At 31.9% G+C, this 15,555-nt stretch overlaps 3 protein-coding genes across 7 annotated transcripts in view; 2 read left to right on the forward strand and 1 right to left on the reverse strand.

The window, feature by feature from the left end:
- The first annotated feature begins 623 nt into the window (after positions 1–623).
- LOC143143232 (gametogenetin-binding protein 2-like) lies at positions 624–5,100 on the forward strand. 3 transcript variants are annotated; one of them, XM_076304267.1, is made up of 12 exons: positions 624–956; positions 1,179–1,283; positions 1,940–2,130; positions 2,206–2,349; positions 2,419–2,631; positions 2,691–2,894; positions 2,968–3,136; positions 3,217–3,381; positions 3,459–3,548; positions 3,631–3,894; positions 3,957–4,361; positions 4,439–5,100. In XM_076304267.1, exons 2-12 carry the CDS (start codon positions 1,194–1,196, stop codon positions 4,613–4,615), a joined length of 2,112 nt encoding a protein of 703 aa, XP_076160382.1. In that variant the 5' UTR covers positions 624–956; positions 1,179–1,193; the 3' UTR covers positions 4,616–5,100. The 3 variants fall into 3 exon arrangements, with proteins under 3 accessions (XP_076160382.1, XP_076160381.1, XP_076160380.1); XM_076304266.1 differs by having other exon boundaries at positions 1,192–1,283; XM_076304265.1 differs by lacking the exon at positions 624–956 and having other exon boundaries at positions 991–1,283.
- A 227-nt stretch (positions 5,101–5,327) lies between these two features.
- On the reverse strand, positions 5,328–7,501 carry LOC143143233 (3-oxoacyl-[acyl-carrier-protein] synthase, mitochondrial). Of its 3 annotated transcripts, none has more exons than XM_076304268.1 (3): positions 6,924–7,259; positions 6,447–6,827; positions 5,328–6,375 (listed from the first exon to the last, which is right to left on the reverse strand). In XM_076304268.1, exons 1-3 carry the CDS (start codon positions 7,120–7,122, stop codon positions 5,633–5,635), a joined length of 1,323 nt encoding a protein of 440 aa, XP_076160383.1. In that variant the 5' UTR covers positions 7,123–7,259; the 3' UTR covers positions 5,328–5,632. The 3 variants fall into 3 exon arrangements, with proteins under 3 accessions (XP_076160383.1, XP_076160384.1, XP_076160385.1); XM_076304269.1 differs by lacking the exon at positions 6,924–7,259 and adding an exon at positions 7,444–7,501 and having other exon boundaries at positions 5,331–6,375; XM_076304270.1 differs by lacking the exon at positions 6,924–7,259 and adding an exon at positions 7,288–7,435 and having other exon boundaries at positions 5,331–6,375.
- A 560-nt stretch (positions 7,502–8,061) lies between these two features.
- LOC143155286 (telomerase-binding protein EST1A) overlaps positions 8,062–15,555 on the forward strand; it is a 184,431-nt gene continuing 176,937 nt past the window's right edge. Inside the window, exons 1-16 of the mRNA XM_076327853.1 lie at positions 8,062–8,110; positions 9,171–9,603; positions 9,688–9,979; positions 10,064–10,345; positions 10,432–10,679; positions 10,817–11,014; positions 11,102–11,237; positions 11,311–11,483; positions 11,593–11,814; positions 11,903–12,238; positions 12,320–12,496; positions 12,571–13,095; positions 13,181–13,259; positions 13,343–13,453; positions 14,250–14,474; positions 14,627–14,688. Of these exons, the coding sequence (XP_076183968.1) occupies positions 8,062–8,110; positions 9,171–9,603; positions 9,688–9,979; positions 10,064–10,345; positions 10,432–10,679; positions 10,817–11,014; positions 11,102–11,237; positions 11,311–11,483; positions 11,593–11,814; positions 11,903–12,238; positions 12,320–12,496; positions 12,571–13,095; positions 13,181–13,259; positions 13,343–13,453; positions 14,250–14,474; positions 14,627–14,688 (3,548 nt within the window). The remainder of the gene's footprint in view (positions 8,111–9,170; positions 9,604–9,687; positions 9,980–10,063; positions 10,346–10,431; positions 10,680–10,816; positions 11,015–11,101; positions 11,238–11,310; positions 11,484–11,592; positions 11,815–11,902; positions 12,239–12,319; positions 12,497–12,570; positions 13,096–13,180; positions 13,260–13,342; positions 13,454–14,249; positions 14,475–14,626; positions 14,689–15,555) is intronic.

Genomic DNA, 15,555 nt, shown 5'->3' on the forward strand with positions numbered 1-15,555 from the left:
TGTACTTTTTTTTTAAACCGTTTTTATTACTCTAAACTTCTTTAACTATTGTTACTATTTATTATTGGCTTTGATCTTTCTTATTGAACTTTATATCGCCAACCTTGTAATGTTTACTTATTAAATATTTTATCAAAGAATTACAAAAGTCTGCAGATGTTTTATATCAATATAAAAATGTTCTGCCAGGGCAAGAAAATTGCCTTTAACTGTTTCAACTTTTATGGGCATTTTACTATTACGAAACATATCTTTGGCTTCTCAAAAACTGGTTTCTGAAAAATCTGTCCTTGCTAATATAAACCAAATTTACTTTTGTCTATATCAAATATTTGTATTTATTTTGTTTTGATTTTGCAATACAAGCTATTTCTTGAGTATATTTTATATTTTGTATTCTATTGCAAAAATTGAGCAGTAAAATGACGTCGTTGTAAGTAAATTATAAACAATAACATTTAAAATATTATTGTAAAAATTATAAATACTATTAATTGTTAAGGAAAAATGTTTAAAATGGAAAAAATGGTAAAAAAAAGTTATTTCGAGTTACAAGATTTGAACTCACGACAATTTCGCCGCCCTTTGTACTAATTACGCTACCTCTTTTGCCAACTTGACATACCACTCCTTCCTTCTTGTTTTGAGTAATCAATGCGCACCTTCATCAAATCATTAATGATAAATATCTTTGTAAATAATGCGCATTGGCAGAAACGCTGAGACACGTATACACTTATTTTCGTTCTAGATTTACTAAAAAAAAAGTTGAAATAGGTGCCTCTACTGCTGCAACTTCTTGTCACTGAATAAGTGTATCAAGCCCCTTTAAGAAGATACTACATTTAATCAAGATATCAGTAGTTGCATTAAAGTTTTTATTTTGTACAATAGACGAATTATTCTGCAGGACTTCGTACCAGAGAAAATTTCATAAGAAAAGAGATTAGAAACAGGTATGTGCAATTAGAATAAGGATAGGATGGCGCGTAGAGAGAGAAGCGGAATAATGCACGCAGGGCGGAAGTAAGAAACCACTCGTTGCAAATGGCAGACGTATGATACCGTCTACTTATTTTTCTGGTGTAACCGTAGTAGTGGATTACAATTATTCGTGATTGTACATCGTATTGCTTTATAAGATTAGACGTTATAGCACATATAATCATCGTTAATAGAGAAATTCAATAGCGATGGCGAAACTGGTAGACGTTTGGCGGGACGATGACCCGGTCGATTTGACGCGAAGACAAATGCCGTTGATTGTCGATGAGAATCTCACGGTGAGCACGATTCTTCTCAGTCACTTTTTTCAAATACTGTGTCTATCTATCAATAACTAACAACTTAATAGGACTTACGTAATGGCATCCTATGATATTTCTGACTTAACCTAAACGTAGCAACGAATGCATGCCTATGGAATAACTAATTAGGCGTACTGTATTTAATATCTCTATCCTGCTTATTAATTGCTAATTGCTAGTATCTAACACGATTTATGTTTCTAGGAATTGTTAATAACTTTTTCTGCATTTGTCTTATTATAATTTTGAAATCACTTGTTTTCTTCTGAGAATAAAGAATGTCAAAATGAATTGTTTTTTTTTACACATTGATTAGATACAATTGAGTAAATGGAATGTGGACGTGAACCATAAAGTTATTAACTGTGTTATAATGAACTTTCTTTTTTGTATATAATAATGCATAACATCCATACAAATATACAATTTTATTAAGATTTCTTTTATTTAATATTTTTTAAAACTATATTTTATTCTGTTTGTATGTATTAATAAGAAAAAATTGGTGTATTCAAGTATTATGTATAAATTAATATTTTGGTATTATGATCTAAGGGAAAAATTTTAAGATTTAACCTTTGTAGAAGAATAAATAAATTAATTCAATAATATAATCTATGCTTTGTTTATAGATGATTATGGATATAAATGGTTTGGGAGCAATCTGTGATAATCCATTAGCGCGTGGTAAACGGCTTGATGAATTTACTATAATACTTGATATGCTTACAAAAGATGAAATAAAAGCATCATTTAAAATTACGTGCAAAGACATGCTTGCAATTTTAGGTCAAGCTGTTCCATGTGTTGGTTGTAGGAGAAGGTAAAGAAGTCTTATAATATATGTGTATATTAAATGCGCTTATAGTTTACATTATTTAATGTTTTGTTTGTTTAGTGTTGAAAGATTGTTCTATGACCTCATGAAGTCAGGACATCCAGCATTAGATCCTTTGGTAATTACACCCGAAGGTTTATTGTCAATAAAAGATAATGTTTTGGAGTCACCACAATTACTTTGTACAATGATTCAAGGACATAGGTAATAAAGTGTATATAGAAATATATTTGTCATTTATATAGTATATAAAAATTTTATTGTTCATTATAGCATTAGGTTAAACAGTTTAGTTGAAAGACAGCCTAGAAATAAAAAGTCAAGAAGATGTGTATTGCACTCGTTAGAAATCCAGCGAATGAGACCCCTTCCAAGTGCATGGAGAGAAGTATGGGATTGTATGGAACTTCCTTGTCGCCAAGAACTTGCTCTGATAGAAACCGATACTCTTAATGCTACTTTGGATACATATTTACGTAAACATCGGTATGTTAGTGAATTTGCATAATTGTGTTTAAAGATATTTTACCATGTACCTATTACAGATTCTGTGGAGAATGTCGTACAAAAGTACTGTTAGCATCTTCTCTGTTAACGACAGAACCTGAACCAACAAAAGAAAAGGGCTATGTTGCTGCCCTATATTCCGGGATCAAACGTTGCATGCGTGGTAGTCATGTACATTTACCTACTAGCACAGATTACATTAGTACTCTAATTGGCCGTGCTCAACCAGAACTTATGGGAAGGTATAGACTTTCAGTTCTGCTATTTACAATTTTACTTTAAAATTTAATTGTAAAATCAATATTTGAATTGCAGGGAAAGACATGCAAAAACATTAGAAATTGCTCAGGAAGAGGTACTTACATGTTTAGGAATATGTGTAGCTGAGCGTTTACATAGGGTTCATCGACGATTAAGAGAAGAAGAAACTGTATGTAAAGTATTAGCTGCTGTTGCAGTAGATGCATTAGCCAGGAATTTCCAAGTATAATCAATAAAACCATTAATTAAACTTCTTACCATGTTAATGTATTTATTTGTATATGGTTAAATTATTCTTTATAGATGGCTATAGAAGTTAAACAAGGTATTTCTCAACTAGAACTTCTGTATGAGGAATTAACGAGGGAAGAAATAGCAAAACAGCAACGACGTGAAAAGTTACGTCTGAAACGCAAGAAGAAGAAAGAACGCCGATATGAAACAGAAGAGAAAGAAAATACATGTGATGTATGCTGTCATTTATCACTTAAAACTTTCAAAACTAATGAATATAATTAATCTTTTATTTAATTTTATATTCTCAGTGTTCAAGTAAAAGGCAAAGTGGTAACAGTGAAACACCATGTGTCTGTGCAGATTCAAAACCCACAACACAAAATATAGACCGACATAAGGTACATAGATCAGTATTGTATTTAATTGTGTGTATATACTTAATAGGGTATGAATATATCTGTTTTTTTTTTTTTTTTTAAGTTACAAGTATTAGATCCGAAAAATAAGGGACCACCTACATGTAAATGTCCAGACTGTATAAAAAAATCAAAATCTACTAGTATATCACAAAGTCAAACTCAGTTAGCATTCCCCAAGAAATCATCAAACTTGCAAAAAACTGCAGTTAAAAAAGGTTCTTCCGAATCAAAAGTAAAAGTTACTACAAATCAATTAAAAAAGAATGACACATCTGTTAAGAACCTTTCTGAAGAAGAACTATTTGAAACGTGTGAATCGTGTAAGGTAATAATTCAGTGTATCAGTAAATACTATACATATCTATTCACACATCGTTCTATGTATAGGATTTTTCCGAGAAAATTGAAGATCGTCACTGGCATAGTCTAGAAGACTGTAAAGATCCAATGGCTAAAGAAATAGTTGACGCGTGGATAGGAAAACCAAGCAAAAGATACAACATGTGGATAGAAATGAAAAAACGTTTTGAATTATCAATCTCGGAGAGAAAAAGTCGATCTTCGAGTGAACAATCATCACTAGATTGTGGTTATTCCTCGGAACATAATATTAGCAGTTCTTCTCTTCCTAGTACACCAGAAGGATCGGAAGTAGCTTGCAGTGATGCATGTTGTAACCACGAAAGAGATTGTCATGACATACGGCCGTCTGATAAACTTGTTCATTCCAATTCTAGCATCTCTTTACTGAAGGAAAGGGGTGGGGGACTAACACTTACACAGATGTTAGAAGTAAGTATTTAGTTTGTGTAGTTCAGGTTTTATTCAAAGATTTGTTTTCATTTTTAATGCATTTTATTTATGGTCAGGATTCCTACTTGTCAGATGACGAAGAGAAAGAGAGTTATATTCCGGCAGAAGAAGTGTTGGAGTTCAAATCTCGAATGTGCCAAGTTCTTGAGAAACGACAAGAACTTCGTCAGACACTTAGAAAACGTTTTGCTATTTTATGCAGCCATCACAAACCCTTTACCATTCCTAACTAAAAATTCCTACTAGGTACAGTTACTTAATAGGATACAATCTTTCTTTTTTACATTGATTTACTGCCAGTAGAGAAACATGAATGCAATAGATGTATTTTGGATAACTGTTATCATTGGAGGTCAACCTTCCTGTGTGAATAAAATATCGTTGGAGATGTACATCATAAGAACACCGTATGGTTTATCTGCAAGCAGAAAACTGCGTCTAATAAACTAGAGGTACCAAGAAACAATTATGCCTTGAATTTTGTTGTTTTCTATGCGGCTCAATTCATAAAAATAAAAGACAACGTTGTAGATGAAAATATAATTGTAAATGAATGAAATTTAGAATATAAAGTCAAATGTTAACTCTGAAAACTGAACTCAAAAAAATATAAACTATTAAATTCATGTACTACGGAATGTATTTCATCGGTATTCAGAGTTAAGTAGGACTTACTTCTGTATGCTTGTATAATTAAACGTAATAATTTGAGCACGTATTAGCCAGAAAATTGCAAATCAAAATCGACTGCACGTATTGAATAATTGTATAAAAGATAACTTCATTAATTACTACATACTTTTAAGAGAGTTTTATTTTTTTGAAAGTAGCAGTTTCAATTTGCTTTTCTGCAAAGTGAATATAAATGTTGTAATAATACTATGATCGAAAAATATTAAAAAAAATGAATACAAAATAAATATTGCATTTTATACTGTATTATATTATTCCAAATTACATTCTTTCTGTACAATTTGATGTTTATGTTTTTTTTTTTTTTTTTCTTTTTATGTTTCAGATGACATAAAAATGTTAAAAATATTTAATTCATTACAATCAAAGCTCAAGTTACAAATATGGTTTACCACAAAACCATATTTTAATTTAAATGAGCAAATTTATGCATATACATTTTCTGTAATTCCCATGTATGTATTAATTAATGTATATGAAGGAATGACTAGTTTATATTATGTTGTGTGTTATAATATTATGCTTCTTCTCAGAATAGTTCTAATTTAATAATTGGCTTATTCATGGTACTGTGCAAAACATAAGCATGCATTTGTTCCTCCAAAACCAAAAGCATTTTTTAAAGCTACAAGTCTTGATGCCGAATTCCAGGTTTTTCTTTTATTACATGCAAAATTTAAGGATGTTTCTACATCTAAATTATCCAAATTTAATGTTGGTGGAATTATACCCTCTTTTATTGCTAGGACAGTAAAAGCAGCTTCTAAGTTTCCTGCTGCACCTAATAAGTGACCATGAGCTCCTTTTGTACTGGAAACAGTTACATTTTTACTGTGTTCTCCCATAAATGATTCTATTGCTTTTACTTCAATAGCATCACCTAAGGGAGTTGAAGTTGCATGTGCATTGACAAAGGTAATTTCCATAGTCTTTATACCAGCATCTTTCACTGCTCTGTCCATAGCTAATATAGCACCAGAACCATCTTCACTGGGTGCAGTTAAATGTACTGCATCACCAGATAAACCATATCCTAATACTTCTGCATAAATTTTTGCTTCTCTGTCAAGTGCATGATTTAATTCTTCCAGCACTAATATAGCAGCACCTTCTCCCATTACAAATCCATCTCTGTCTTTATCAAATGGACGTGACGCTTTTGATGGACAATCATTTTTAGAAGTGCTTAGTGCTCTAAGTCTACAGAAAGCAGCTATAGCAAGAGGATTAATGCATGCTTCTGCTCCACCAGCTACCATTACAGATGTTTCTCCACCACGGATGAAGCGAAATGCATCACCTAGAAATTGAGTATGTTACTTAATTGTATAGTAAACACACATTTTCTATCTTCTGTCAAATTTATTATACCAATTGCATGTGCTCCAGTTGCGCATGCTGTTGACACACAATGATTTGGTCCACGAAAACCATATTTAATACTAATTTGTCCTGCAGCCATATTTGGCAAAATCCTTGGCACAAAATAAGGACTAACTTTGTGATATCCTTTAGTTAAGGCTTCGTATGTTCTACATACATCAACTAAGTCTACCATTCCAACTCCTACAGCTACTCCTGTACTTTGTTTATCTGCATCATTTTTTGGTTTCCATATGGCATCATTTAATGCATTTTCAGCAGCTATCAAGGCATAAGCAGTGGCAGGACACATTGTGCGTAATTCACTTTTTGTAAAACGTGTATTGATATTTAATTCGTTAGGACCATTTCCCTTAGGTACTAATGCACCTATTGAAGAATTATTCAATTCATTTATTGTATAAAATTACTAGAACCAGTTAAATTATTTGAAGAAGGCTGAATATTTATAAAAAAAAAACTTGCCAATTCTACAAGGTAGTTTATCATAATCTGGTTCAGTTAATTTAGTAACACCTGATTTACAGTTAATGAGAGCATCCCAGCTATTTTTTACAGTAATTCCAAGAGGACATATTATTCCTATTCCTGTTACTACCACCCGCCGTTTGCACCTTGTAGCGGTTGTTAGTGTACGATTAATGCAAACAAGCGGAGTAAACATTTTATCGGTAAGATAGGAAACTGAGAAATATTATGTTTTAAGGTTATGCACTACTAATTTTTATTTTTTGTGGAAAAAAGCTTCGCATTTTACATTCAGCAGAAATTTCTTTCGATTTCATGTTTAACACATTAATAAATAATATATATATATCCTCAATATTACTTTGAAAGTTTGTAATGGAAACACTTTGTTCGCATAGTGCATTAAAAGTCCGGCCAAACAGTATAACGTAGTAGGTCTTACAGTCTACAGTAAAGATTTAATTCTCATTTTATACAATTAATTCTTTGTAGTTAGGAGCAAAGTGAAATTACTTACTATTATTCTTAGTTCATCTGTAGTAAGTTATCAAAAGTGATAAATTGTTTTGTATTTATACATTAAATTGATCTCTAGTGCTTTATGTTTATAAGGTTGTTATTTAAAATAATATTCTCATGGTTTCATATTGGCGCCATAAATATTGCATTAGTTTATTATTCGATTTCATTATATTTAATTATTTCATATTACAGAATATGGTTTAATTGTAGAATATTTTGAATATTTTATGTTGTATTTTTTTTTTAAGGAGAAGAATTCGACATAAAGTAAGATTGTGTTAGAACACATTTAAATTGCACTATGCAACAGTTATAGATTACTTGATCGGAAGAATATTTTATAGCTGAACAATATATGTCTTTTTAAGTTTCTGATGTTTGTAACAATAAAATATTTAAATATTTAAATTGTAGCAACTTGTATCTAGATAATATAAAAAGTTGCTTTAAAATATTTTAGATCTATAAAAGACTAAGATAATGATGTTTATCCTAATCAGTTGTTGATATCTTTGTCAATCTTGTTTCACTTATTGACTGAATGTACGATTAGAAGTTACATACATTTGTGTTCGTTGATTTTATAAAAATTTTGCTATGATTGTACTTCAATATGGCGAACCGCGACAAAGGACGCAGAAAGTGGGGAGGATTTTTACAAGGTACCTTGGAAAAAATGATATTACTGAATAATATAAATATCTTAATTTACAATTCTATGATTATATTTTGTGTGTGCATAATTAATAAACATGTATGCTTCCTTGTAAAATTGTTGAGTGCATTTGCAGAACTAACCTCACCAAACAAGCTAACCTAAAAATACAGCAGGAATTATTATGCTGTGATATGTTGTGAAATTTTACCAGAGTAAGAAGTAAAATTAGCATAGTCTATAATTTCAGTTAGACTTCTCTAGAAGATGTGAATTTATTCTAAACAGATATAGATTACATAACTATAACATCTAATTTTTGTGAGTTGATTGTAACTAGTTACTGTCAAGAGTGTCAACAACCACTACTGAATCATTATTCTTAATAAAGTATTGTATCTATTTAATATCGATGTTTGATAATAATATACAAACAAAGAATCATCATTTTGTGTATAAAATTCAACAATTAATATATGTAAAATGTATTAAGCGTACAAACATTTTTCATAAGAAATTTAGTTACATTTTAATGAAATGTATAAGGAAGAGTATGTAATGATTTATGTATATTATTTACAGGATTATATAGGATTTTAATATCTTTTTTTTTAATAAAAAGGTGTGTTTTCTATATTTTAGTCGTTAATATAAATTATTTATTTATGTTATTTTGTACAATTTATTATTGGATAATAATCAACATTTTTATTATGTTTTTGTTTTTAAAAGTTACAACAATTTAAACATTAATATTTTAATAATGTTTAAATTTTAATCGTAATCTATAATTATTCAGTAAATGTAATATATTTAACATTATGCTACGAAATACTTACCATTTTATATTACTTTTTCATTTCGTACACTTTTCTTAATATGTCATTTTTAATTTGACATATGTTTTTAAATACAATATTGTGTAAATCATTGCAATATATTATATAATTAAGGTACATATAGATTTGTAATCTTGGATTGTGTGACTTGTTAAATGTTACAGGTTTTTAAATATTTTTTTTAATATTGATAAATAATTTAAAAATAGAGATATTAAACAATTTCAGATAATACAAAATTGGATAAGGACAGATCAATGGGAATGCGTGGTGGAGGTAATAGAGCATCTCAAGCTATATATAGGCCAGGAAGCGGACCACTTCGCAAGTCTGGTAGATCTGCAGATGATTTAGATAATGAAAACATCTCACAGGAAAAACCTAAATCTAGTTCCGTCCAACACCGTTTGAAGCAATCACAAATTAATAGATCCAATCAGATGCTAAACAGTTTACCATCGTCTCAAGTTGAAAATGTAACAGAAAAATTAAATGATCTAAATATTAACTACAGAACTACTACAAATATTGAACAGACACCAAGTTCTTCACAAAACAGTAATTTAGGAGACTTAAGAAAGAAAGCTAAGAAGCCAGAACAACAGTTATATGTACCTAAAAAAGTAAAAGAAGCATTGGCTGAGCAGGATATATCGAATAGGTGAATTCTTTAAGAATTTTTTTTGTCTCATTATTAATGATAAATTCTGGATAAAATGAAAATGTTATTATTTTTATTCTTTAGATCTCCCAATCCAGGGTGTTGGGATCGAGATCAAGACAGAGAACTCAGTGAAGATCGTGATTCTCATTCTAATCGTAGTCACAAAAGTGATAGTCATCGTAATCGATCAAGTGGTCATGGTAGACGAGATAATGAAAGTGGAAGTAAAAGCAGAGATGATCATGGAAAAAGATATTCGGGAAGTCGTCGAAATCGTCATGGTAATGAGAACGAGGAGCGTTGGCGATCTGATTCCCCTTTGTCTAGCAGAGGTTATGGAAGTCGAAAAGATAATTCTCGTGAAGTTAGACAGGTTGGGAATAATTAGAGTATGGTAGTTAACATTATATACTTATAATGTCGTCAAATACTTTTTTAATTTGTAATATTTATTTAGGGTTCAGAACCTCTTTTTGTAACAATGAACCATGTCAATGATTTTAATCGCACTAGAGATACACGTAGTGTTGAACCTGCTGGACATCCGGAAAAGTTTCAAAGCAAACCACCTTCGGGTAAATGGGGTGGTGCAAAAGATAATTTGTCAAAAAGTATAAAAATTGAACACTTGCCACCCAGGTTACAGAAAAAATATCTTATTGATAATGGTTTACCATTGCCACCAACAAATTCATTGCCTTCAGAAGATGCATGGAATGGTAGTAGTGTTACATTTCAGGTAATGTTAATATATCATATTTACCATATTTAGAATTTTAGTAAAATTTTCATTACATTCTTTAAATATAAACTTTTTCTTTAAAGGGATCATTAAATTACAATTATCCACCTGCAATGCAACATTCACAAACGATGCAAAATTTACCCCCATCTGGTCCTCTACCTCCTCAACCTAGCTGGTCCAATACAGTACCAGCTCGAAGTAGAGGTAGAGGTAGACTTAGACCGGAAGAATTAGAGAGCTCAACAAATATTTTCAGATGCGTTACACCTGATCAGTATTCGGCTCCAAGTTCTAGGTCTCATACACCAAGCCAAGAATATATGCAAAGGTAAATTTTTTTTCTGAACATATATTATATAACTATGTTTTATAACGTTCTTTTGTTATTGCTTTATGTTATGTAAACATTAATAAGTTACTTCATATAATTGTTTTTAAATAAGATTAAATGTTTATGGAAAATAGGTCTTATGATCGTCGTGGTAGTAACAGTACTATGTATACGAGTATGGAAAGTTTAAGTCGTGCTGATACTTCTATGATGCCACCACCACCGTCAGTGTCACCTATTACATCAGGATCCAATGCAAACAAACGTCAAATTTCACCTGATAGTCATCGTCGAGGAGTATCTCCATCTTCTGCTTCTCATCGTACTCACTCGTAATAAACGATTTAAATGTGTTTTAACAATCTTCTAACATTATCATTCATTATCATTTATTATCATTTTATTATATTTATTTTAAGGCAACGGATGAGTAACAATGCATCCGAGCGTAATACAGCACAGGAAAAGAAAAGCAATCAACAAAATTTAGGCGTTAGTCCCTCAAAAACCGAGTCTCTTAATACTGGATCAAATACATCGGCCGATCATCCATTTGTAAGTATTTCTGTTTGAAAGATATTTATTATCTACGTGAACATATATATCACATTTAAATTGAAATATTTAGGATTGGAATGAAGAAGTTGAATTAAATGATAAATTGGAAGCTGAGCGTGCAAGTCGCAGTTCTTCTGTATTAAGTTTACGTGAAAATGTTAATGTGTCTGGAAATGAAACCACGACAGGAGGTCTTAGTCGATGTAAAAAAAAAAAGCGTGAAAGGAAACATACGACTGATCGGTAAGAGTACATTAGCAAATATGTATTGTATTTGTAAATGGTTCGGATTTATTATATATACATTTTAAGAATAGTATATTTTATATTAATATTCTTTATACCATTTAAGGAGCAATAGCAGGGATAAAGCTCGAGTTAATAGTCGTGATCGACAAAACAATCAACAAAATAGAGAAAATGATAATTATAACAATAATCAAAAGAACAGTAATAGCAATAAAAGATATGATTACAGAAGGCATCGCAATATTATACAACGTAGTCGAGAATCTAGTAAAGATAGGAATTACCGTGGTAGCAGTCGAAACTTTGATGACCTTCATAGACATAGGTAAAAATTATTTTATAAAGGCTGCATTTTAGATTAGATAATTTTCAAAATTAGAAATCAATTTTCTATGTGTACGTATTTCTTTTAGATTGTCTGATCGGTATTTGGATGAAAATTGGAGAACAGGACGAAAAATGTCAGCTTGTGATTCTGACGATGGACGACAAACACCTAATGTTTCCTCTCATTCTGCAACGTTATCAAATACAGCTTTGAATGTAACAACACATCAAACATCTCCTAGTGGGTACAGTAACTCCCAACCACCAGGCGTTTTAGTGTTACCTGATACTAGCCAATCTCCACCTAGTCATCCTGTTTCAAGACAGCAAGGAATACAGCAACAAAGAACATTATTTGATCCCAACAATCCTAATAAACCTATTGTTGTCACTTCACCCAGTAGTAGAGCCGCAATTCAAAGGTATAAATAAGTTTCCGTTTTTGTTTTATCCTTTTGTTAAGTTTAATCGATTTATCGACTGTCTAATTGTTTTTTTTCCAGAGAAAATGAAACCTCAACTCAAAGTCCGAATGTACCAGTGTTTCAGTCTCATGGAGGTGTTACTTCAACGCACCATAGCTTTCAGGGAACGCATTTAGATGGTGTACCACCACCGTATATGACAAATGACCAATTTGGTAATACAAGGCCCTCGTGGTATGATCCTTACTCCGATAGGTATGTAAAATCAGTTGATACGTTATAAGTCGAGGATAAAAATAATTATTTTAGCATAATTTTTTGTTCGGCAGTTTTCGATCAGCCAAAAATCCTTACTTACTTTTGGACATAGAACGTGCTGACAAAGAATTGCAATGGATACTAAGTTCTGGTGGTTTCACATCAAATTGGGAAAGGGTTTTGTATATAAGGCACTTTCTACAAGAAAGTTTAAAAACTTTGCTCGAGACTGATATCAAATTTTGTCAAACTGAGAATGTTGAGCAACATTTTTGGAAAATACTTTTTTATAATATGATTGAAATGCTTCGAAAAGGCATGCCTAAAGAAAGTTCCGAAGGTCGGGAACATTATAAAAAAATAATGATGAAGATTATCGACGAGGGTACCATATATCTAGAAAATTTGTTAACTGTTCTTGAAGCCAAATACGAATTTAAATTGGATACGTTTCTTGCATCGTCAACTTTGCCTAAAGGTCTTGGAATTTTAGGTTTAGCTTTAGTGAGTGCGCAAAAAATATATTTATTTTTGGGTGACCTGGCGAGATACAGGGAACAAGCAAACGAAACGAACAATTACGGAAAACCTAGGCAGTAAGTGTCAACGAATGTACTACAACGTTATCGCATTTTTTTTAAACGCAATTTGTTTTTATATAGAGTTTAACATTCTTTTCAGGTGGTATTTAAAAGCACAACAACTTAATCCAAAGAATGGCAGACCTTATAATCAGCTTGCTTTACTAGCGCATTATGCTGTATGTACTATTAGGACTCTGTTAATAATTTAACGAAATGAAATTTAGAATTAGACAAATTTAAAGGTGAATTTCGTTTTCAGAGACGAAAATTGGATGCGGTATATTATTACATGCGATCTCTTATGGCATCCAATCCTTTCCATTCTGCAAGAGAGAGTTTAATAGCACTTTTCGATGAAAACAGGAAAAAGGTACGATAAATGTTCAGATATTTTATTAATACGTTTGTATCAATACTAACGTTAATAATATTTTAATTTTGTTTTGCCGCCAGTATCTACATTATGTAAGTAAATTTCGATACTTGGTGTGATTTCTTTAGATATCAGTTACTAAAGCTTCAATTAGTTTCTTTACCTTTATGCTGTCTAATATACTCTTTTTGTTTTGCGTGCATTCAGTTTTTCTTATAAATTTTCTTACGCATCATAGACCTCTTTGCACGCTTACAATTATTAGTTAAACGTATAAAATTTATATTTCTCGCACAGTTACAATAGTTTAAAGGCAATTCATTCTATGCTTGAAAAAAAAAAAAATTCATAGCGTGGTTAGCAATTTGAAATGGTAATACTCTCCACGTGTACATTAGTGTTTATATGAAATAGAATTATATATATACATATATGGTTTAAGTATAGTTCGCTGCATATTGCTATATTATTCGCTATAAATCAAAGCACTGTATCTATTAGTTATCAGCACCATAGTTATCACACGCAACGTCAGCATGCATCTTTTTATAGTTGCAACCGACAGAAAGATACATACACATTACAATTCTTCCGTAGCTTCGAGTATACAATGTTTGTATCTGTCTGTAGTATTTGAGAGATTTTTTTTAGGGATGACATTGTACAGATTATTCATGGGGCTTTGACAAAGAATTAATAAAATGACCTCTCATTTACACCATGCACTATGCTGTCCTCGATAGAAATATGCAAGTAACCACGCAGAAATTTAGTGTCTAATGAATTCTAACAGTACGAATCCACGGAACGAAAACGGAAAGAGGAAAGAGAGTGGAAGGAAAGAGCCAGGATGAAAGAAAAGGAAGGCGCGAACAATATTGGTGGTGGATTAAGGCGAGAAATTTGGTTTCATCCTGGCGGGAGAAGAGTTCGTCGTACAACCACTGCAGCCACTGCCAACGAAGCGAGATTGTCTCATAGCGATTTAGAAGATTTGGCACAATTAAGCAGCGTCGAGGTAAGAGAATTAGGGTAATCTCGTGTTAGAAATAAAACAATAATAAAGCAATGTTTGTACCTTTTATTAATGTTCTCTTAGTACGAAAAAAATTATACGTTGATCAAATGTACGAAATTTTATGTTAACATAATTTGTGGTTTTTGTTCAAGGTGAATAAAAGATTCGTCACATCATACCTTCACGTCCACGGGAAGCTGATCACCAAGATAGGGTAAGTCTGTTCGTTCCTCCCTAATCAAATATTTGTTTTGGTTTACACACTGTACACATTTAATGACATATATCATAGATCTCAAGTTTGAGACCATATCTTTCACTTTAGGTATCGCGTATCACATTTTGGAAAATACAGTAAATGGTTGCAATTATTATTTATCTATATTTACCAATTATAATCATCAGTAACCGATCACGCCAGAAAGAAAACCTAAAATTACAAATGTTCGAACACGTATCTATATTAACATCTTTGAACATCGCTGTTACCATCACCGGTGTACTATCGTACCGTAGACCCTAATGAAGCTAACTGCGGTGTTATCGAAATCATAGAACACTATTCGAAGAGGACACGTTTTACGCTCAGATGCCTCTACTTGTAGAAACCAGCGATTCTCGGTTAATTAAAGCGTGGTCTCAAACTTACGATCGGTAGTGCACAACCGTACGTTCGTTGAAAAGAAGCATTTTTGTTTCCGTTGAAACGCAGTGTTTAAGTCAGCCATAAGGTAATTACGTCTCGCACGTGACATCCGGGCGATAAAGGCCCTGAATGGGGGCCTTTGAAACGCAAAGACGCTCAGAAACGAAATATTGTGCTTTGTCGGTGTTTAAGCGTACACTCAATAGGCTAATATAACACGCGGAAACGATGTGTAACTCTCAATGCGACTTTCAAGTCGTGTTTTCACCGAACAACGTTTCTGCACATTCGTGCGCCGACCAATGAATCGCTGGTAACTGTTATGTTTTCCTGCGTAAATATCCGAGGAGAGTTAACCGTGTGCTGTTGGTTTAGCGTGTTTCCGTGAAACATCACCATTTTTTATACCCTCTGCGCCGCGAGTTTCCAAGCAGA

The sequence above is a fragment of the Ptiloglossa arizonensis genome, chromosome 2, assembly GCF_051014685.1.
Source record: "Ptiloglossa arizonensis isolate GNS036 chromosome 2, iyPtiAriz1_principal, whole genome shotgun sequence".
Lineage (NCBI taxonomy): Eukaryota > Metazoa > Arthropoda > Insecta > Hymenoptera > Colletidae > Ptiloglossa > Ptiloglossa arizonensis.

Coding starts and splice junctions, on each gene's coding strand:
- LOC143143232 (XM_076304267.1), top strand. CDS start 1,194: ATGGCGAAACTGGTAGACGTTTGGCGGGACGATGACCCGGTCGATTTG. Junction 3,137..3,216: donor CATTAGCCAGGAATTTCCAA/GTATAATCAATA, acceptor TATTCTTTATAG/ATGGCTATAGAAGTTAAACA. Junction 4,362..4,438: donor CACTTACACAGATGTTAGAA/GTAAGTATTTAG, acceptor ATTTATGGTCAG/GATTCCTACTTGTCAGATGA.
- LOC143143233 (XM_076304268.1), bottom strand. CDS start 7,122: ATGTTTACTCCGCTTGTTTGCATTAATCGTACACTAACAACCGCTACA. Junction 6,828..6,923: donor TAAACTACCTTGTAGAATTG/GCAAGTTTTTTT, acceptor ATTCTTCAATAG/GTGCATTAGTACCTAAGGGA. Junction 6,376..6,446: donor AACTGGAGCACATGCAATTG/GTATAATAAATT, acceptor CTCAATTTCTAG/GTGATGCATTTCGCTTCATC.